Genomic DNA, 21,857 nt, shown 5'->3' with positions numbered 1-21,857 from the left:
AAAACGCACATTAATTAGTTATATTTTTCTACTTTGTTAGCTTTAGCTCTGTTGATATACACTTTTTTTGTGAATGGGTTCGTCACTCTCTTGGCTTTCAAATAAATACGAGCAATATATTTGCAAGCTTCAGCCATCTCCTCGAGCCTTCTTTTACTGTGATACATGTAAGGAGGATTTTGAGTACTCTTTCTATAAGCACTACCATCACAAAATTAACAAGAGTTAACAATGTACGTAGCAGCACAGTAGCACACGATCAAGTAAATTCTTGTTCTCTTCCTCTGTCTAAGGATCAAGCAAATTGCATTCATATCGAGGGGGTGGTGTATCCATGAGAGACGAGACTGTCTGCAATAAAGTACTAGGTAGCATCACTATCATCAATTGGGAGACACAAACGCTTCAGCGAATATGATACTCTTAAGTTTAATTACTTACCAAAATATACATAAACCCAGAATGTTTTGCTTAGAAACAGAGGGGTCACATAAGAGTTTGAGAGAGGAGAAAAGGAGAAAGGAGTAAGAGAAGAGGATCAGAAGGAACAAAAAATGGATTAACTTCTCTATGCCCCCACCCCCACACCCTAAAAGGCTCTACTTTTGTAGCTTGAATTCACAGGAATGTCGAACCAGGAGATGAAGTGGGATTTCCCTGCAACCCAAGAAAGTTTTCCAGCACGAGTGATGCCGCCTCGTTCTCATTGCTCGAGCTCTGCACTTGGAAACCGGTAGCAATAGACGGGGAATTCAAGTCCGTGGAAAGGAAACCACCAGAATGGATGTCATCCAGTATAGTCCCAAAATCCCCATTACAGCCTAGCAGAGAGCTAAAGCTGCCCGTGATATCGAAAAAGCGGTCATCTGGGTCGGCGCATGGGTAGAGGAAGGAGTTGGGTTCCGGGTCTGGGAATTGGACTGGCTCGATGCTGGAGTTGGGTGGATTGGGACTTGGGCGTTTGGAATTGGAGCGCTTGGAATTGGAGTTCTTGCGAGAGCCGCCGCCGATGGGGATGTTGCGAAGGGCGCCGCCTTTGGTCCAATAGCGGCGGCAGTGCTTGCAGAAGTAGCGGGGCTGGGAGAAGTTGTAGTTGTTGTAGTAGCAGAACTTGGTGTTGGTGGAATCACAACGAGGGCATTTGAGCTGCTGCTCTGGCACCGGAAGCTGAGATTTCGCTGCTGTTGCTCCTGCCTCTTGCATTCTTCAACTTTAACTGGATGTTGCTACTCGGACTAGGGGGGAGAATTGAGTGGCAGTTCTTGGCAACAAGTATAAATTTTAGGGAATAGACAGGGAATGGGTTGTAGAAGAATTTATAGCGCGAGCTCCTGGAAAGAGCTGTTGGTCGATCAGGTAATAGAAAATCTAGAGAGAGAGAAAAAGAGTGTGTGTGAGAGAGAGAGAGAGAGAGAGTATAACCTCGAATGAATTTACTCTTACTGTCGGTGATCCTGAATATTGATGACAATACGCCTTCTTGCAACCTAGGTATTAGATTCTTGCTACAAGGCTCCGAGAGAAAGAGGCTCCTACTACTTACTACCCACAGCTTCCAACAAACACTACGCAGTGGCATTTGATATTTTTGGCTTTATTAAAATACTTCTGTGTGTGCTCTTGCCATACACAGTATGTGAGTGGGTGTGCTGTCGATCGCTGCACCGTCCACGTTTACCTATACAATCCTAAGAAGATTTCACTGCATATTGTAAGATTTGCGGGAAAGCCGATTAGTCTGCAGACACACACCAATCTCCTGCATCGAGATACATGGCAGCAAGTGGTTGGACACTCCCAAATAGGAACTAATTAGCTGAGAAGTCGAGTAAAATTCTCACTTTTAATTTTTAACTTGCTAGGTGAATTTGGCAGCCAATAAGGCACAGCATGTTTCCATCGCACAAAATTTGTGCGACCAGGATTGTACGCCATCAGGCCCGGGTTTGTGAAACAGGTCAACAGTAGCAGAGTTTGCGTGCGAGCAAAGCAAAACACCGTCAGCCGTCGACCGGACTCTGCACAGCGAATCCTTGCCGTTGGTTCTTTTGCACTAAAGGCCATCTTTGAGCCGTTCGCCCAATTGCGAATATCGAGAACGGGGGGATTCGTAAACCCCAAGGCCCGTGGGCCATCTGACATGACACGTGTAACACGCCAATGCGCTCAGAGCTCAGACCTTCGTGCTGTTCGAGGATATCTCGAGCAGGCTAACGTCATCTAGAAAAGCTCTCTAGAAACTCGCAAGGGCAGAAGGCCATCACCAGTTCACCACCTTGAGTGAAAAACCAAGACAAACAGGTAAGTCGACGTGCACATATAGAACAACAACAGGCAAAAGACAAAATGGGATAATTTAATAAGAGAATTAATGGCATTCCCATTGTCTCTTTACATTGATCTGCTTATTTTATTGTATTTATCCTTTGCAATATGATAGGACGGAAGTCAAATCTGAAAATTATTCAGGAGTGTTATATGTTTTCCTAATCATACGTAAATGAAAATAAATAATAAATTAAAAAGAAAAATAAAAACTAAAAGCCGATGCTAAGGTGACAAATCATCAACCATGTAACTTATATTCGATGTAGTATAAGTATCAGTGATATCATCTTAAACAATCTCTAGTGATTCGTTGATGTGATCCTCAGTCCTCGTATATTTGCAATAACAGAAACAAGAAATACCTACCTTCACCGTTGCTTTGATCCAAATAGCAGAAAAATAGCGGCAAAGTAATCATATTGGGAAGTTTTGGGTGGTCATGAGAAGCTCTCTTCAAGGTACAGTTGAATGAGTTCTGGTTTTATTGTGCTTAATTTCCATTTCCTTTGGACTTCTTTTTCCTTATTAGGGCGGTCAAAAGTGCTAGAGGACCCCGGCTTTTCTGGCTTCTGATGGCTTGTCTAGTTGTCTCTTATCCTTCGTGACAAACTAAATTCTCTATTGCCTCCTCTTCTGGCGTTCTCTCCTACCTCTGAATCCTCTGCCTCATTATTACCCAAGCAGTTTAACCTTTTGGATTCTACGATGACTGCATTCTTCTGTGGATCTAATTGGCGGAGCATGAAGTCTCCTCTGATACTATCGTTGTCAAAAAAAATTATCTGCGTTAGTTCTTGAAATAGTTGGTTTGGACTTGTAAGTCTTCAAATGCAATTTTTTTTGGTAAAACTCGACTTCATCTGGCACTTCGATATTCTTATATACATTGCCAACATTTGGAACCATCGATTTCTCAATGACACAAGTAGTATCATCCACAGATTGTTCTGAGGGCAGCGACGCATCAATCACATATGTCTTCGTGTAAAGTGGTTGTTTACCTCTATTTCTAATACCGCCAGTCAATTTTCCAAGCTTCAAGCCCGGACCACTTTCATACTCATCAACTAAGACTTCAGTACTTTTACTAGTTGAATACAAAGACCGCGTTCTTGATTCACCCTTGACCTCACTTTCCTTCATGGATGGAACTTCAGAGACGAGAGGAGGAGAATATCCATAGGTTTCTCCAACTTCATCACATTCGTCAAAGGAATGACCAGAACCTGCTAAATAAGAGCCTTTTCTGGAGCTGTTCTGGCTATGCAATGAACTGTTAGATCTCATACCTCCTACATGCACAGATGTTTCTGTTTCATCCCCATTCTCAGAGTTGACACCAACTGAGTCACAAGTAGGAGGCATATTATTATTGAAATGGGAAGGGATCGAGTCTTTTGTTATAGCTTCTGGTTTGTGTATCTCTAGCTTTTTCACTCTTCCAGAACTTCTCTTTTCATCCTCAACCAAATGTACAGGCTGCTTGGCGTTGTCCTCAACTTGCGGGTTTGTATGACCATATTTACAACTATCTGTTAATGATTTGTATGATCTAGTAGAATGCTGTTCATAAATGTTTCCACGGCTTGCAAGTTCAGCAGCTGCCCTAGCGGCCACACTAGCCCTTTCTGCTGACTCTGCTGCTGCCAGGGCAGCAGAAGTTGCATCCTTGAACTCCATATTCCAATTTGAGCTATTAAAAGAACTTTTCTTTTCGTTAGAGGACATATACTCAGCTTCCTCCACTATAAACCTCATTTCTGTTTATGGAGATCAAAATAGTCCATCAGAAGTTTAGTCCATATTACACAATATGAGGTCTATAAACAAATATACACCTCTCATACCTGAAGTTTTCGAACCGGATAAAGAACTGAGAGGTGCTGAAGTGTGAGGATCTTCTATTGTTTTGTTACCTGAGGTACTTAAACTGCTAGGTTTGTGCAATTCTACATTCTCAGACATTTTGTTGGTCCATATGTCATTAGTAGGAGCAGCTGGTGGATTGACATCATATGACCCCAAAGTCACCATGTTCACAGTGGGAGAAGTTGTAGGAACTCTCTGCTCAATCACAGACATAAGAAACTTAGAACTCATAGTCACACCATCAACAAAACACCTAATCTATTAACTTTACCAGCAGGTCATCATTCTGTTTCTGAATTTGCTCGTTAAATGCTCTTGGTTCCCATTCAACATTATGCTCCTGGGCTATTGCAGTCAAAGTTTTGTTCTTCATCTCGATATCAGGTGCTCTTACTGACAACTTGTCAGCAATCTATATTTTAAGAGCGTCAAAAGAAAAACTAGGAACACCCTAAGGAAAATAAGAAATCCTACGATCTTTTCAAAATTAATTTGACTAGTAAAGACAAAAACCTGTTCATTCAGAACAGAAGCTGCAGAACTGCAATTACTTACCATATGGTTGACACCGCATTCTGGTCGAGCTTCAAGAGCTGCAACAATGAATTCCTTGCTATACTTTGCAAAAAAGTGCGTGCGGACATCAGTAAGTTCTGGTAAATCTGCACATCTTGTGGACGCGAATAGTACACTAGATATTGCTTCTTTCAGATCGACGGGACATCTCCTAAAGAATTGGAAACAATGTTAAAAAGATAGATTTTTATTTTAGGGAAAGCATCAGGAGAAACTAGCATTAATTTTTTTTTTTTTAAAAAAAAACTGCTCAAACTATCATCTACACTGACAAACAAGTATGCAGAAACTGGACAACTATTTGCTGTAAACAAAGGATGAACAAACACATTTGCATCATGAATTGCAGCACCCATATACTGGTTTATAATTTTTAGATAACACAGAATTGAACAGCATATATATATATATATATATATATATATATAATCCCTAAAATATGCTATATCATGTGAATATATTTAGGCCAACAACTAGATAATAACGTAAACAAAGACAGCAGAACTTGGTCATATACTGGAAACAGCTATAAACAAAAGTATTCTGAATGCAACAAGACCAATAATGGTTGAAGTTGCGCATACTTCTGTGACTCAATTGCGGCCAAGCGCGCCACAATGAGTTCACAGTATACTTCAATGAGATCATATGCTGTCATTGTATTCTCTTCCTTGATCACATGTTCAACCTGAAAAACAAAAGAATAATGTAAACATATGATGCTTTTAGCTTTATCTCTATTTTACTCTAGAAGGCCTGTTAATAGTTATATTAAAAATGAAGGGGCAGATCCAAATATCTAAATCTGAAAAAGGAAACAGCACCCAACAAACTCAGTCTGATTTCTCTGAAATTTTGAATGCAAATTGGCAGACAATTCCACTATCTAGTCAGAGAAAGGTTGGTCATAATTAGGGCTGTCACAGTAATCAAGTCAGCTCGACTCAGTATTTAAATTGAGTTAAGCTTGATCGATTAGATCAGCCTCGCTTAACTTCAGATAATAAAGAAATTTTAATTTGATTTAATTATATTAAGCGTAGAAAATCTAAAATTCAATTTAAGCTTGATTCAAGTTAGATTTTGAATAAACTTGTATATACTAACCGAACAGCTCAAAATAGGCTCAAGCTCAACTCAAGATCAAAATAGGCTCAAAATTATTTTCAATCCAACCCAAACTTGATCAGAGCTCCACGGCTTGATTAAGCTCAGCTTGATTACTTCGAAAGGTAACCTAGAGTTCAAATCTAGAGTTCCATTGGAGTAGACGAATGTAATCAGATAAAACAACTACAGACAATACAAGTTAGAGATTAAGCCAGATCTCTAAGTAATATCGAATCACCCTGCATAACATAATTGTTAGTCCTTCATCATGAAAGAAAAGAAACAAAACTGTACAATGTAAAACGAAGTAAACTAACCCGGATACGTGCGGTCTGGTCTTGCCCTGTCTCCAGAAGCAGGGCGACCTCCCGCCTCATCTGTTTTATTAATGCCTCTCTCTTGTTCTTCAGAAGCTTTATACGTGCCACTGCAAGCTTCAGAGCCGTCTTGCTGCCATCCAACCAACTCAAATCTTCACTAAATATTCAGTGCACAAACATAAAACAAGATCTAAACCCCTAAGAGAAAAGTTTCAGAAACAGTCCTTCAATCAAGGATCCAAAGAATGCTATAGCAGACGCTAGAAAGCGAACCAAATTACCACGTATCCGACTTGAATCCCTTAGAGAGCAGCCCCGAGATCTTCGACTTAAAATTCATCGAGCAATCAAGTATTCGATCGATTCCAAAGTGGAGCTAGAGAGGAGGGCTAGCGTTCTAAGGCCGAGGTGGATGGATGTAAGGAGAAGAGAAGACGTGTAGAGACAGACATATGCTACTTTGCTACGGCGACTCTTTGGCTGTCCTACAACGAGAAAATAACTAGAGAAAGGGAGAGATGAAGTTTGGCCGCCAATTTTCTTCAATCCTAATGACGAGATTATCCTTCCAAGAAAGGAGAGTGACGGCAGTTTGTTGGTTGACTAACTGGGTACAGTTAAAGTGGAAGCATCGGAGGGTATTCTCGGAAATCCTCGTAAGGATATCAGGTGGGGTCCATTAACCCAGAGCAGGTTAGCTTATATTTTATATTATTGTATATAGTTAAAGGGTCTTTATTGCATACATCCCTAGTCAATTTAAATTATTAGGTCCTTCCTAATCAATTTAAATTATTAGGTCCTTCCTAATCAATTTAAATTATTAGGTCCTTCCTAAATCAATTTAAATTATTGGGTCTTTAAAAAAATATTAAATTATTGCGTACCTTCTAATACGATAATATTGTCGTGAAGTTGAAGTTGATACTGGGATTAGCGTGACCTTTTCTGGAGGCAAGGCAGCGACAGTAGCTCTTGCGTGGAAAAGGGCAAGATTGAGGACGACACCCCTTTGCGGTCCATATATATATATAATATAGTTTCTAGTCCCCGTCGGTCATAGCGCTGTCCTTATCCTGCATGCAGCAGTAGAGCGTGAACTTTTATTAGGAATAGAATAAATAATCACAAGAGCCACAAACCTTTATCCGCTTAAAAAGCCATTTTAATCTTTCTACATGACTGCTTTTCATCACAAAGACGAAGAAAAGAATATGAAGGTATTGATCTCCACCCATATCAATAATATTACATTTGACTATCATCATCGCATATCAGCAGCTTGAAATAAAAACCGTTTAAGAAGTAGATTAAATACGTCCATTCTGAACACTTGACTGACCAAATAAGGGATGACACTGTATCCTTGTGTAATCTTATTCTGGACGTTTATTATCCCAGTTGTTGAATAATAGCCACCAACTTCCTTCCTGGTAAGTAATTCAGAACATTATGAACAGGTTAGGGGACAGAATTAACCTGAGAACAATTGGTGACAGCAGCAAGACGAAGGCTAGAATCAAACCAAAGAACATTTTGATTGCATATTGCACTTGGTCCATTTCATATTCTGTGGAGCTAAGCTAATCTTCGCAGATGATGGATAAGGTGCAGAAAGGGAGCTTCAATAACAGCACCAGCTACTCGCGAGACGAACGAAAAGGTACAGACCGGAGCTGGAACTCTACAATTCTCAACGCCCAACTGTAGGGAGAAATGTTTGTATTCTATGTCAAACTCGTCCAGGGTTTCAATATGCTTGCTTAGAAAGATGGATGCATGGACAGCAGCGTGAGGCTCAAAGCATCGGACATGATCAATGCCAGTTGTTTGAGTAACATTATGCACTCAAGTTCTTATGGGCTAACCCAGTCATAAGCAGAAAAGGAGTCAATGTTCGTGTGATACAGCGACAAGGACCAGCTGTTTCAGTGGCGTGCTTCGTCAGTTCCTTATCGGCTATAAGTAGTCAGTCCACGTAATAAATAACAGGGGAATTATTAGAAAAGTTCTATGAGTGAAAGCAGAGACTATATTAGAATAATTTAACAGTTTTCAAAGCAATAATTAACCATATTTCAAGTTCTCTTGAAGATTGCATCATCTAAAGACAGGAGACCAGCTGTGATAACAGCTGCAAAAACGAAGTCTTCTTATGGATTTACACTCAAGTATAGGTTAGGACAGAAAAGATGTACAAATGGATGAAATATCTTAGCAGATGGCAAGAGATCACAAAGAAGCATCAAACCATAATCTACAAAGATGAGATCCCTACGTATAGACAATAAGTTAGCTCTTTAAAATTAGAGAAACTTAATAGTTCTTTCTCTATCAAACATGCCATCAAATTTAAAGCATCTTCACCCAAGAGAGAGCACATAGAGAATTATGTATTAGTGAAACATGTATTAACAAATGCGAGTTCATACATTTGTACATGTATATATTTATACAGAGTGTGCATACCAAAGTACAAATTGTAAACAAATATTTATGATGATAAAGACTAAAAGAGCTGGCTACCATATAATCCTTTTCCGTCTCCAAGCTCACAGTCAGGTAAGAATTCACATATCCATAGCCTACGATGAGTATTAACCAACAAAAAGTCAATAATACGATTCCAAAAGTTGAAAGCAAGAAACATCCTCATAAAGCCAATATAAACAAATTAGTGAAGACAACCGTTGTTCCAACTAACATTCCTAATGTTGTTCGATATAATTCTCTTCATCATATTGAAATGGTAGTATGTAATCCCTCAAATGGGTGGACATCTGCATCCAAATCATGATTCTTTTAATTGATATATCAAACAGTTGCAATCAAAATCCCAATAGAAAAGGGAGAAATGTGGAAGTGATAGATTCGATCACTGTCTGGAATTTCGAATAAAAATGGAAGAAATAGGCGATATACCTCTTGAGATCGACGACTAGGACAGGAAATTGATGGATACGAAATCTCCTTCTAGTGTTTCTTTTCCTAGAGAGAGGAAGAGGGAGGAGCGAACCCTTGGATCAAATGAAAAGAGCGGGATAAATAGATCAAAACGAACGAAATGAGCGGGAATTTTCTGCATCCCCAACTAACCCCCGGCGAGGAAATCGCCGCTCTGACTGTTTTAGTTCAAACAGCGGACAGCGATATCAGCAACATAATGAGAGCCACTTAAGCGCGCGGACACACACAAGTGTAGTAGTAGTAGTAGTAGTAGTGGTAGAAAAGGAGATCGAAATCTCTTCTATTACTAAAAGCTTACTTAGCTGATTGACACTCAACCTTGCTTGTTATATAAATAACAGCTTTTTTTATATAATGTCAAAAGGCATACATATATAGTTTGAGTTATTAAGAGCCATTAGATCTAATCTTAGATCCAACTAATTTCTAAAATCCTAAACCTGTCGCACTCCAAAAGCCCATCTCGCCACTCTCATTCTCGTGGACTCGCCCCAAAATCTCCTCATCGCCATTGTTATCTTGCCTTCTGGCATACCAGGTGTTGCATCACGTCCAAGGGCTCCACGAGGGTGACACATGGCTTGTGGGTAAGGCGATGAAGCCATTCTTTCTCTCAATCAGCTTTTCTCCCTCGTCAAGCTTATCAAAGACGTGCTTATCGGTAGACAATTGCTTGAAAGGGTTATGATTGAGGCTAAGGAAGTACCGAGGTAGATGGTCATACTCAGTGTGCATGGTAGTGAAATTGTCTTGGATCTCTTTGGCTTCATTTTTCTGTAGTGTTCTCTACTATATCTTCTTTACCCTTATCTTCTACCTTCTCCTCCTCCTTTATATTGCCAATTACAATTTCTTCTTTCAAAATTTCAAAAATTACAAAGGATGAAGACAAATTTATGTCAAGAACTCTGACTTTTCTAAGACAATAGTTCAGTTTCTTAGCAAAGAAGCATATTCTCTAAGACCTCAAGATTGTTTGGTTGGTGAACCAATATCAGTTGTGGATCACAATTATTTCAATCATTGTAGCAGATCTAAGGTGAGAGTCCATAGTTTCTAATATGATCTCCTCTTTTGCAGGCTCAGATTCTAATTGAGATCATCCTCTTTTCACGATTAGGTCTTGTAGTTCTCCTCTAAGAAGATGCACGATGTCACCTTCTTACATGTCGCTTCTCGGACTTTGGCCAACATGTTTTGGACCATCGGCTTTAGGAAGCTCCAGATGCAATCAACGATGAACGCCATGGCGTGATTGGGTTCATGGAGTAGGCTAGTTCAATCAAGCCCATGCTTATCGAGCTCGAGCTTTACCAAATTGGATGTGACGAGCCAAGCAAAACTTATCTAGCTCATTTCGAGCTCAAATTGAGAAAATAATGCTATCCAGCCGAACTGAGCTAGGCTTAACTTGCTTAAGCTAGGCTTGTTTACACTCCTACATTCAAATACCACACTATATGACATGAACTCCAAGCTTACAAAATTAGAAAATAGGTGGACAAACCTAAAACATTGTGGCCTACCTCTAAAACTATATGACTGGATACTGGTTTTGCGTAAAGAAAATAGTGGGTTACAAGTATGTTCACAAACTCTTAACACGGGGCGGTGTATTCTACAACACATTGAACATATTGCATTAAGTTGTTAGCAACTCAGCAAGTTCAAGAAAGGCTACAAAGCTTCACACTTCACATGGTGTCTTGAAAACCTACCCGGCCAAAGATTGTGGAGTGCATCGGCCTTTAGCCGGTCTTCAAAACTGTAATGATCGGTCTTAGTTAATTTGGGCTGCTTCTAAGTCCTTAAGTCTCATATAGTCGTCACGGGCGATAATCTAGTAATATTTTTGTAGCATTTTAGCCCACAAAATATAATGTTGTCGGTGTGAATTATAATCTCCGTTATTTAGAATACTAAATAAAATTTTATTTTGTTTATTGAGGAAAAAATGGTAAATAAACTCGGAAATGATTATGACTTTATTCTAGAACTCAACATAAACTTGTGTTAAGATTCAAATATTAAATGGACTAGTAACAAACTTTAATCATATCGAATTCAAAACAAAGTAATACATTAATTCGAAATGAAACCAACCGAACACGGACCGATCACTTAATTGGTACAAGTCAAAAGAGGCTATGAGAAATAATCTTAAATAGTATAACTACTTGTTGAGTTGCATTTTAATATGTTTGTTATATCTCTTTTCAATCGAAACAAATAATTAATTAATTAAAATAAAAAAATAGAGAGCATACGAGAACGAGAGGGCGCGCTTATGCTCGTTCTAAATCCGCCTAATCCCTCTCCTTCCCTCCCTCCCTCGTGCTTCAACCGATCGAACCACCCGAAAAAGGAAAGAAATCCCAGTTGTGAAATCTCCATTCATAATTACGACCAATAGATCTCTATCTCCGATGCGATCTACCATCCGATCGTCTTCTCCATCCTCCTCCTCCTAGGGTTTTGATGCCGCCCAAGCCCTTGATGTCCTTCAGATGGACGCGAGCCCCTTTCTCCTGATCGCCGCCGGAGCCACCGCTATTTGCTGCTTCTGCGCTCTCTGGGCCCTCCGATTAGGCCCCGGAAGCTTCTTCCGGAAGCCATCGCCGTTGATTAAGTCGCCGACTAAGCTCTGCGGCTGCTCTTGCTCGTGCGCTGACGAAGAGGTGGCGGCGGACGGGGAGGAGATGGCGGCGGAAGTGGAGCGGCAGGGGGCAGCGGCGGGTAGTTCGATGATGGAGCAGTTGGTGCCGGAGATCACGACGCATGCCCTAAGTTACTTGGATTATACGAGCCTTTGTAGGCTTTCTATGACCAATTCTGCCATGAGGAGGGCTGCGAATGACGATGGGGCGTGGAAGGCACTCTATCACAAAGTATGGTGCATTCTTCACTTGTCTTTGTTTGTTGTTGCTAATTATCAAGTTCTTGTTTAATTAGCAGTTAATTGCTGGGAATTACATTGTCTTTTAGTTGCGATGGATTGATTGCTGAGTCATGCAAATTTAACCCCAAATTGCAATTCTTTGTTGCCGCCTCACTGCACGGCATAGCTGTTTTAAGTTAATTACATTCAAAGTTTATGGCAAGAAATTAAAAGCTTTTGTATAACTAATAGAGCTCTTTTACCATCCAGAAAGTTGTTTATTTATCTTGCTTGTTATTACTTGGAGGTGGGATGAAAATGTCCTGGAGTATGTTCCTCAAAGAAAGTACTTTAAGAATGTTATAGGAATTTCCTAATTTTCCTTGAATTTACTAAATTATACATCTATTTAGATATTGAATCCTAGCCTCCATTGGCATTGTTTTTTTTACCTTCAAATACTCCATGCCTCATTAACTTGTTTAGGATTATACAAGAAGGCAATCAGTTGTACCTATTAATGGGGCACATTTTATTTTTGTTTAGCATTTGGATAGCCTGCCTATGTAAAACAATTATAATTATCGTCTCAATTTTCTGGCAGGACTTCACAGTGGAGCAGGACAGCATCAACCCGAGCAATGGATGGAAGGCATATTATGCTTCCACAAAAGCCATTATTAGTTTAAATGCAGAATTCTATAACATCATCAGAGAAAGGTCATTACCTGCAATGAGTCGTTTTTGGCTTAACACAAACTATGTAAAGTGCATACATGCCTCAGGAGAACTTTTTACAGGGTATGGCTTGAATCTGATTGTTGAAAAGTTAAATTGCACAAAATCATCTATGCTTGACATCATGTACACTGCCCTAATTTTCTTCTGCTTTTATTTGACATCATCGTATATTGAAATCTGCATATGCTGAGAAGCCTTAGTGAAAGCATGTTGTGGAACAAAGACACCATCAAGTAGTTTGTGGACTAGGCATATGCTCATTTACATGTATGTGAAACAAGATATATATCAAGTAGCATGATTGGACACGTGTCAAAGGCATCGTATAATAATTTATTCACACAGAAATCTAATACTCACTAAGATAACCAAGTTCATGTTATCAATCAAAGAGAAAATAAATAAGCCAAGCGTATGTCTTTATGCCTTTGTGTGCAACTACACGCACATAGTCTCTGTATGTTGACAAATTAACTATTATATTGCTTTCAGTGATGTTCATTGCAGAATACTATAACTGATCTGCATTTGTAACAGAGAGGTAGGGCAAATTATTTTATTTATTTTGTTTTTATCTTAACTATCTCATTAGTTATTTACCGGACAAGACTTGATGTTTTAGTTTTCTTCTGGGGACTGACTTTATTAGAGATACATAATGCATGGCTTATGTGAGAATCTAATATATACTTTGTGACAGAGTTTTCACATGAGATGAAAGCATCACAGAATGATGTATGTTGGCACCGCAAACATTTCCCATATTATAGGTTGTCTATTTGAAGATGTTCATCTTTGGAAGAAGTTAAAAATATGAGTCCTATATTTTGTTCATGTATATTCTGAATATGCATGTGTCTGTAGCTCAGTTTACTAGGAAGGCATAGTGCAAACAAAGCTGTCCGGCCATACCGGATTAAGTTTGATTGACCTTTTTGGGGAATGGAATGCTTTTCTCCATGATATCACTTGTGGGTGGTGCTGGCAAAACTCTACCAAGTGCTTTTGCTATTTCTTTATATGGTATATCATCCCAAAATGAATAGGTGAGAAACTATAATCGTAGTATTTTGCTAGCTTTTTGTAATAATGCTTATTTGTTGCAAGGCTAAAGAACTGCATCTTCTAATCAGCATTAGTATACCAAGAGTATTTTATGTTGTGTTTTGACATATTTTTTCCTTATTAGTAAGATCAGCCAGAAAGGGGGCAAGTATTCTTCTATAAGAATCCAGTGAAACATCTTTCATAGGCTAAGAATTGAAGAAAAAAGGAGCTTAAATTCGGGGTGTTATCAGCTGGGTTTATGACTAGGTACCATCTAACTTGGTAACTGTAAATGAAATGGCATCCGCTCACTTTTGGGCCAAATATATTTGAAAATTTCATAAATAAGTTGAGTTTGTTGTCTTTGACAAAATAATCTGTTATATATGATAGAAATATTTTTCACGGATGTTGTCTAAAGCATCACTTCAAGTATTGTGAACTGTGAAACTTATTTCCAAGGTGCATTCCACATTTTGTTGATTCTCTTGAACTTTTAAACACAATTTCCTGTCCAAACTGGAACTTCCAAAAATAGCATCATTGAGAGGGATAATGAGTCACAGGTACTCCGAAACTTGCAGTTGTAAGTTGTCTTTAAGTTATTTAAGCATAGAACAAAGATAAATGATAATTATCTGGGTTAGTCTGGTTGTTTGTCGAGGGATAGAGGCAACAGATAAAGATGAAATAGATTTGCATCTCTGTTGGATAAAAAATGGAAAACATGATTTTATTCCACTCTCCTTTCTTTCAATCTTTAATTTTAAATATCTTATTGCTTTACCTGCATATTTGAGTAGTTCCCTTGGTTTTCGGACCTTGTATGGTGAATGGTAGTCTGAGTAAAAGTGTGTCAAATACTTTTAAAAAACTCTTCCTATCCTATGGTTTGTGCTTATATGTTCATGCTTGTACTGCTTCTTATCATATATGGTTCATGCTGGTATAGGTGCACTATACGTGATCCTAATTTTCCTACTTAAATATTGTTTTTCACGAGGTTTGATGCCTTGATGGAAGTTATACGCATTCTGCATTGTATTCACTATTCAGGTCTTCTCTACAGATTTCTAGAAACCTCTCGTGTATTTGCAGAACATAAATTTCTTTATTACTCATACAGTTAATCTGATATAGTGAAAAATCTAGTATCTGCTCCCTTTGGGTCTAGATCAATTAAATGGACCTGACTGGGAATTGCAACTTATTAGGGGCATATTGTTATTTCCCTTTCACAGATACAATGCGGTCATGGACAGTTGGTTTCTTGCTTTCAACTGGGGCCAAGGTGGTGGCCAAGGTCTTGCCTTTCATATCCGGGACGTGCGAGCTCGTGTGCTCAGTGAGATGGCATGGGTTACCATGAAGGCCTATGTTGATGTAGATTCTGGGCCCTTTCATGTGACCAATGTATATGAGTTCCACAATGGGAGGTGGTATATGGTTCACCATCATAGTTCGGTAATTCTTATGAATGGTGACCCTGGGATGCTTAACTTCTTTGGCTGAGTACAAGAGAAGATACATCCAAATTGGCATATTGTTGTTATCCGGCAAAAGCTTCTATATTTTTCTTCCTTAGATCTAGTTCTGTTTTGTTTTCTTCTCTTTATCTTCAAACTTCTAATTTCTATGATCTCACTCGTCTAGACTGTTAATATTATCTCTCATCTGAGTCTGTCCAAAGTACATTCTTTTTATCAACTTTAAGTTGGATTTGTTTTCTTTCCATCCTGAAATTGATTGTGTAAGTTTCTTCTCCAGCTTTCCGTAGATGCTATTTCAGAATTACTGAAGCAAGAAATGGTGAATTATGGCGGGGGATTGAAAGTTACATGCTTTCTGCACTGGTTTTCAGTATTATTTATAGCATACCTATTTTGCTACGAAGAATCCTCAGATGTTAGTATTGACTATTGAGTGGTTGAAAGGAAATCGTGCTGGAAGAAAATTATAGGTCATATTGTCGCTCTAAAAGTTGGAGCAGGTGCGACTAAACCCGATCTGGACTGTTATAATCTTCATTTGGGTTGATTCACTATTTTGTTCGAAGAACGGTGATGGTAACATTAGCCTACCTCCTCAGGTCAGCTGGTGAACAGAGTATATGAATCATTGTGTGTGTACATGTAAACAATGATCCACATTTTACATAACGTGGATGTTTCAGTTTCCAACGGATGTAGTCCGAATGATAATTTTGTAGGAACGATGCCACACCTTATTCTTGTCATTCTAGATAGTCTACAGTGCAACCGTACCTCGATTAAAGCCTCTTTAACAAGCTACTTGTTATTGTTATGTGTCTAAATCCATCTAGCCTGTCAATCTTGTAAGCTTGTTTTGATGTTTTGATTTTTGGCTTTTTCTTTGTGGCAGCTTTATCTAATTAGTATTTTGGGCTTAAACAAAGCTCCAGTGCGAAGGCTAACAAGTTGCTCAATCCTCTCTTGTCATCTTCCTCTTTATGAGGCAGAGCAAACTATTAGCTGATGGTATAGATAATAGGCCTGATTTTATTTCGGACGTGTTGTTGGATGCGTGCTAGTTTAGCTTTACCCGATCCATGGATGTGACTCAATTTTTATCCAAAAATTTAAAAGAAAGAAAAAGGATCGACAAGATAGCGGGGACCTCCATCCTAGATATTTTCCCAACCCCCCCAATATATGAGAAAGAATGTTACTCGTGCTGCATTAGGCTTGTGGACTGTGGACTCCCAAAAGACCTTCCTAGTACTAGACAGGTCCAGGGGGGAAGAATGGAAAAGTTATTAAGTGCTTTCTAAGCCAAATTATTCGTTCACGGTCGGTAGGAATTAGCAACTCGGAACTGGGAAATCAATTTAATAGCGATCTCTTCTATTTATTTCTTTTCTCATTCAGCCTGGCACGACTTGGGGGTTTTTTCTTTCTTTTTTTGTTAATAGAATACAGATCTTGGTACTAGAAGGAAGGAACATTTTCTTTCTTCGTGATCTTTGCCATGAGGCATAATACTTGGCACGCCTCGAGGTTGTAGTGTCACTATCTACTCTGTACTAGCAACCACAGACAGAGAACCGAATAGCATAAACAAATGCTCTGTTTTTTTTTTTTTTTTTTTAATTCTATAATTCTACAAGGATGGAGTTAGTATTTAGATACATGAACGTAGCCACTCTCTTGTGATCGATCTACCCACGAGTTTCACGTTCTTCTCTCTAAGCACCAGAAACATGTACACTTCAAAAAAGGAGAAACATTTGGAAGACAACTGCGGGCAGTTGTTCCGTATCATTTGCCCTGCTGTTTCCCTTGAACAAATATAAGGAGAGCAAGTCCCACCGCAAGGAAACAAACGGAAAAACAAAAAACAAAACAGAACAGAGAACACGTACACAAGATAAGTAAAACATGGGCGGCTTGATCGTTTGCACCATAATGGACGATGCATTATTGGATGATCTGGAACAACTTTAATGTCCTATTACTGGGTATGAATGCATGAAGTTTGACACAATTTGGACCGTACAATTTTCTTTAGAGGTGACGTCTATGAGTTTGCTTAGGAGGGGTTAATTAATGAGATTTATAATTAATTAAAAGAGGTGCAGCAATGTGTTGCTGAAAAACTTTTTTATCGAGTCATAGAAAATTGTAATTATATAATAGAGCGGCAACCGGCAAGAATGCACTGAACGCCGCAGGGGTGTTGTTAAAGTAGGTATAATATCATGGATATAGGAAGTCGTGGGAGGCAGAGCAGCAAGTGGATGAATTGGGCACAAAGCAACTAATTAGAAATAAGATCAATCGCGGCGTTTTCCACGTGTTGGATCTACAACCACCGCAATTTTCTCATGCTATACGGGTTTCTCGATGGTCTTTTTATTTCTTTGCCGTCTCGTCTCCCATCAAAATATTGGATTCCTTGCTCAACTGGTACTCCGTAGTAGAACAGCAGAGGAGGATTCTTAATTCATTGAGTAAATTAACCAAATACTTCTTCCACAGCCGTAAAAAGGTTGCAGTAAGTTGACGAATACTGTGCATTATTTATCAATCAACATTCATGTGCTCATCAGGAATGAAAAGAATTAAAATATAAATAAACTAATAAAATTGTCTGAAGTGTGGATAAGAGAGGAAATCAATAATCACTTGATCATTATGATTAAAAAGAACAAGTTCAACAACACGGTTGCAATTTTTCATCGAATTTTCTGTCAATTTCATGAGGTTGTAAAGCTCAGTGACGAGCTGGACACAAGAATTTAATTTTAGAACCTTTACAACCAATATTCCAATGCTAAATTTGGAGTTGCAAGTCAGAGGAGAAGGATCATTCCGACGCAGCAGTCCTCTCGCGAGACATGGCGGCGACGAGCATATCTCTGGTGAGCTTCTCGGAGCCCGGCGACCTGACGGCGAACGTATGACAGACTGTGCCGTCGCTGCTGGGCGAAACCTTGGAATCCAGTACAATAATCCTGGCGTCCCTAAAAGCGTAGAGAACTCTAGAAGCAGGGTGGCTATCCAAAGGAGTAGTAACCCTAACAAACACCTCGTCGTCGGCTTGCTCGATATGGATATCGGGGCGCTGGGACTGGGACTGAGACTGAGACTCCCTTTCCCTTTCCATCTCCATATCCTTGATGGTATTCTGGAGTTGTTGGATATAAGCAATGGCGTCGCCGAGCAACGACGCCTTATCCATCTTCGAGATGTTTGGGACTACGGCTCTGAGAGCGTAGAACCTCTGGTTAAGCTTCTCTCTTCTTTGTCGCTCCGCTTCCACGTGATTGAGAGGCTCCTCTCTTCCATTTGCCGGCTTCCGTCCCCTCTTCCTCGGTCTGCTCTCTTCCTTACAGATTGAATTCATATCCAACATCTCGGCGGCTGCCTTGCTGAAATCGATGCTTGCCGATTGGTGGAATTGGTTTATTTCCTTGCCAAAAATCGTGACCTCTTCTTCGAGGGGTACGCCAGGGGAGAAGAGGGATTTTATTGTTTCAACTTTTTTGAGGTCCTCCGGGATTGGCACCGTCGAGCCCAATTCGAGGACGCCGTTCTTGAAGGGAACGATCACGACGGTGCGGAACCCGGCAGAGCGCGCGAGGAAGGCCCGGACGCAGAACTCAACGGCCGGTGGCCACCGGAGGGCCGAGTCGGAGAACCAGATGTGCTTCTTGGAGAGGAATGCCTTCCCTGGCCCGCCTTGGCCTTCCGGGAAGGAGAAGTACATGGAGACCAGGAAGTACATCTCGGCGTCGGCGACGTGGTCGAGGCGGAGGGCATAGTTCTCGTCGTCGGCGCCGCCTCCGTGGAGGAGATGGAGCTTGTGGAGGACCTTCTTCCGAATCCTTTGCTCGATCTCGTCGTGGTGGTGGTCGCCGGAGGCGGGGGGGTGGATCTCGCGGCAGTGGCCGTCGCCCCAGGTGAGGACGAGTTGGCCGGAGTCGGAGCGAGAGATCTGCCAGAAGATGGCGTAGGTCCAGGGGAGGGCGGTGGGGCCCTCGACGAGGTTGAGGAGCTTGGTCTGGATGTTGGGGTTGGCGGCGGCGAGCAGTGTATCGGATGACACGTGGCTGGAAGCGAGGTAGTGGAAGGCGTCGGGGCCCATGACGGCCGCCGCCATGGCCCGCTCCTCCTCGGACCAAAGCCCCCTCATTAGATGAATGATTCAACAAATATATTTTCTAACACATTGCCCACTCTTATATATATATATCGAGAGAGAGAGAGAGAGAGAGAGATCACCCGATCTTGGCTTTTGAGTTCTCAAATCTCAAACAGGGAGGGATAGACGGAGAGGAGAGGAGAGGAAGAGGAGGAACTCAGAGAGGAAGAAGAAGAGGAACTGAGAGTTGGAGCTTGGAGCTCTCCTAGTTCGTGTCGCCAAGCGTCGTTTATATAAAGCAGATAATTATCAACTCAGGTTCGGGTTCGTGACGTCATGGGTTGAAATATTACTTAACCTTGCCTAAAAAGTAATTTGATGCTTACGATTAGCTGATGACGTCGTCATTTGTTTTCGCTTGTTTGTTAAAATTAGTTAGATAGATAAATAAATAAATAAATAGGGCGGCCTTGTAAGTTGTAACGACATCTTTCACGTGTATCACGTTCTCAGGCATTAAACACCAAGTAGGAGCGCAGTTTTTGACTAAACTGCTATTTTTCTTTCTTCACTCAAATAGACTATTTTTTTTTAATATATATATATATTTATTATCAAATATATTTAATTTAAAATATATATATATATATATATATATATTCAATTCAGATAAATATTAATTAATTCAGCATTTTTTATTAAGATCATAATAAATTAGATCCTATTAATAAAAAAAATAAATTAGAACATGATTAACATTGAGTAGAGAGATCTTCGGCTTCTAAAATGGTCGCAGAAATTTCACCTAATAACTGCCACAACTACTGGATGCAAAGACGTAAAAAAATCAAATCTGAGACCCATTTCTGATGATGTAATCTATTTTATTCATATAATTCGCAATATATATCATCACTTTCGTACAAAATTAAATAGTACGTCAATACTTGGAATTGGACTGCAAGGAGGACCCACCTGATCCCTTTTTTTTTTTTAAAGAGAAAGCTGTATTACAATTTACAAGTCTTATACACCTACTCAACAAACTCTAATACTTACTTAGCCACTTAAACTTTATATATATACATACATGTAAAATTACCAATATATGCTTGTCAATATAAATACAGCCAAAGCGAATTCAGCCCATGGTATAGACCTTGAGCATTATGTGGACTCGGCAGCTTTGGTAAAAGCTATGTATTTTCCAACTTACCCATTGCTTGGCGACTTTTCTCTAAGTCTTATGCGGATTCGGTAGCTTTGGTAAATGCTATGCATTTTTCAACTTACTCATTGCTTGGGGACTTTTCTCTAAGCCTTATGGGGACTTGCTAGCTTTGCACAAAGTTAAATATTTTTCAACTTACTCATCGTAGCAAGTCAAGCTTAATAGACTTGCATCTTTGGTTTGGAACTCAATTATCAAAGTGAAGAAGATGTTGTTCAAACACGTTCAATGGATAGCAGGAGATGTTATTTTCATTTCCATACACTCTCTCATCCTTGGCTCTCGACGATCTTTATAGAGAAACTCCATCTTTCTATTTTCACAAGCAAAGTTAGCGACATTATCTGTGATAGTAATTAGAATCGTAGCCTCATTAACAGTATATTCCTACCGACGATCGCTCACTCATTCTCAACTACTATATCAGATCTCCCTATGTCACTTGTTCAAATAAGATTAGGAGGGCTTCTGAAAAAGATGACATCCTTACGATAAAAACAACTTATGACGCAATCTTGTGTCGCGAATGGTTAAGCTTGTCGTCAGAAAACAACAATAGGCCTAGGAATTTCTGGTCTATCATCTTAGAGGTAAAAGAAGTGTTACTAAGGGTTACAACCTTTCTTTGGAGGTATTTGGTTGGTGCTATCCCGATTGGAGAGGTCCTTCATAGGCGGATTCATGCTATAGATTATTATTATTCAATGTGTTCTAATGGTATCGGGACGATAGACCATCTATTTCTCAGCTATCCGTTTGCTCGGGTTGTATGACTTTTCTGTTATTTGAGATTCAAAGTTAAAAACCTTTCTCCTTATTGAACATCTGGTTATTGGCTATCCACTCAAAGCTCTTTGCGGATGACATGGTCTATTATTTTTACTTTCTACTGTGTATATATAAAGTCCCTTTGTAAACAAATTTCAACTACAAAGAAGTCTCCCTTCAAATAGTAATAAAATAATAGCAAATATCATAATAGTCCTATTCAAGAATAAAAATATTATTTATTAAAATTACATATTATATCACATATTAACTCATATACAAACTCATACTCATATATCTATTGCATTAATATACTTCATATCAAATCAAAACGTATTTATTATAATTTTATAAAAATAATATATATATATATATATATATATATAATTTTTTTACTTTATATCACATCAAAGAGAGT

General features: G+C 39.4%; 4 protein-coding genes across 9 annotated transcripts; 1 reads left to right on the top strand and 3 right to left on the bottom strand.

The window, feature by feature from the left end:
- Positions 1–116: 116 nt before the first annotated feature.
- Positions 117–1,203, bottom strand: LOC140766854 (dof zinc finger protein DOF3.1-like). Its single transcript, XM_073106541.1, has 2 exons — positions 442–1,203; positions 117–351 (listed from the first exon to the last, which is right to left on the bottom strand). Exon 1 carries the CDS (start codon positions 1,201–1,203, stop codon positions 619–621), a length of 585 nt encoding a protein of 194 aa, XP_072962642.1. The 3' UTR covers positions 117–351; positions 442–618.
- Positions 1,204–2,420: 1,217 nt separating this feature from the next.
- LOC140766773 (uncharacterized) lies at positions 2,421–6,794 on the bottom strand. Its single transcript, XM_073106451.1, has 7 exons — positions 6,485–6,794; positions 6,201–6,360; positions 5,358–5,461; positions 4,753–4,924; positions 4,469–4,609; positions 4,176–4,392; positions 2,421–4,088 (listed from the first exon to the last, which is right to left on the bottom strand). Exons 1-7 carry the CDS (start codon positions 6,541–6,543, stop codon positions 3,097–3,099), a joined length of 1,845 nt encoding a protein of 614 aa, XP_072962552.1. The 5' UTR covers positions 6,544–6,794; the 3' UTR covers positions 2,421–3,096.
- A 4,633-nt stretch (positions 6,795–11,427) lies between these two features.
- On the top strand, positions 11,428–16,129 carry LOC140764881 (F-box protein SKIP8-like). 6 transcript variants are annotated; one of them, XR_012105109.1, is made up of 4 exons: positions 11,428–12,058; positions 12,653–12,849; positions 13,979–14,103; positions 15,078–15,215. XR_012105109.1 is itself a non-coding variant. In XM_073103746.1 (3 exons), the coding sequence occupies exons 1-3, from the start codon at positions 11,678–11,680 to the stop codon at positions 15,611–15,613; spliced, it is 588 nt and encodes a 195-aa protein (XP_072959847.1). In that variant the 5' UTR covers positions 11,428–11,677; the 3' UTR covers positions 15,614–16,129. The 6 variants fall into 6 exon arrangements, 5 of the variants coding, with proteins under 5 accessions (XP_072959847.1, XP_072959834.1, XP_072959825.1 ...); XM_073103746.1 differs by lacking the exons at positions 13,979–14,103; positions 15,078–15,215 and adding an exon at positions 15,604–16,129; XM_073103733.1 differs by lacking the exon at positions 13,979–14,103 and having other exon boundaries at positions 12,653–12,768; positions 15,078–15,509.
- A 1,831-nt stretch (positions 16,130–17,960) lies between these two features.
- LOC140762547 (transcription factor MTB1-like) lies at positions 17,961–19,711 on the bottom strand. The gene has a single exon (XM_073100423.1). It carries the CDS (start codon positions 19,489–19,491, stop codon positions 18,163–18,165), a length of 1,329 nt encoding a protein of 442 aa, XP_072956524.1. The 5' UTR covers positions 19,492–19,711; the 3' UTR covers positions 17,961–18,162.
- Between the last annotated feature and the right edge of the window lie 2,146 nt (positions 19,712–21,857).

This window comes from Typha angustifolia, chromosome 1 (assembly GCF_048772165.1).
Source record: "Typha angustifolia cultivar Huaian chromosome 1, ASM4877216v1, whole genome shotgun sequence".
Taxonomy (NCBI): Eukaryota; Viridiplantae; Streptophyta; class Magnoliopsida; order Poales; family Typhaceae; genus Typha; species Typha angustifolia.
This window is presented reverse-complemented; position numbering and strand designations above follow the sequence as displayed.

What these genes read in the sequence shown, in the direction of transcription:
- LOC140766854 (XM_073106541.1), bottom strand. Translation starts at nt 1,203, where the DNA reads ATGCAAGAGGCAGGAGCAACAGCAGCGAAATCTCAGCTTCCGGTGCCA.
- LOC140766773 (XM_073106451.1), bottom strand. Translation starts at nt 6,543, where the DNA reads ATGAATTTTAAGTCGAAGATCTCGGGGCTGCTCTCTAAGGGATTCAAG. An exon ending in GGATTCAAGTCGGATACGTG is followed by an intron (nt 6,361 to 6,484) that starts GTAATTTGGTTC and finishes CTGAATATTTAG; the next exon opens with TGAAGATTTGAGTTGGTTGG. An exon ending in AACAGAATGATGACCTGCTG is followed by an intron (nt 4,393 to 4,468) that starts GTAAAGTTAATA and finishes GTGATTGAGCAG; the next exon opens with AGAGTTCCTACAACTTCTCC.
- LOC140764881 (XM_073103708.1), top strand. Translation starts at nt 11,678, where the DNA reads ATGGACGCGAGCCCCTTTCTCCTGATCGCCGCCGGAGCCACCGCTATT. An exon ending in GGAAGGCACTCTATCACAAA is followed by an intron (nt 12,059 to 12,652) that starts GTATGGTGCATT and finishes ATTTTCTGGCAG; the next exon opens with GACTTCACAGTGGAGCAGGA. An exon ending in TCAGGAGAACTTTTTACAGG is followed by an intron (nt 12,850 to 15,050) that starts GTATGGCTTGAA and finishes GCAACTTATTAG; the next exon opens with GGGCATATTGTTATTTCCCT.
- LOC140762547 (XM_073100423.1), bottom strand. Translation starts at nt 19,491, where the DNA reads ATGAGGGGGCTTTGGTCCGAGGAGGAGCGGGCCATGGCGGCGGCCGTC.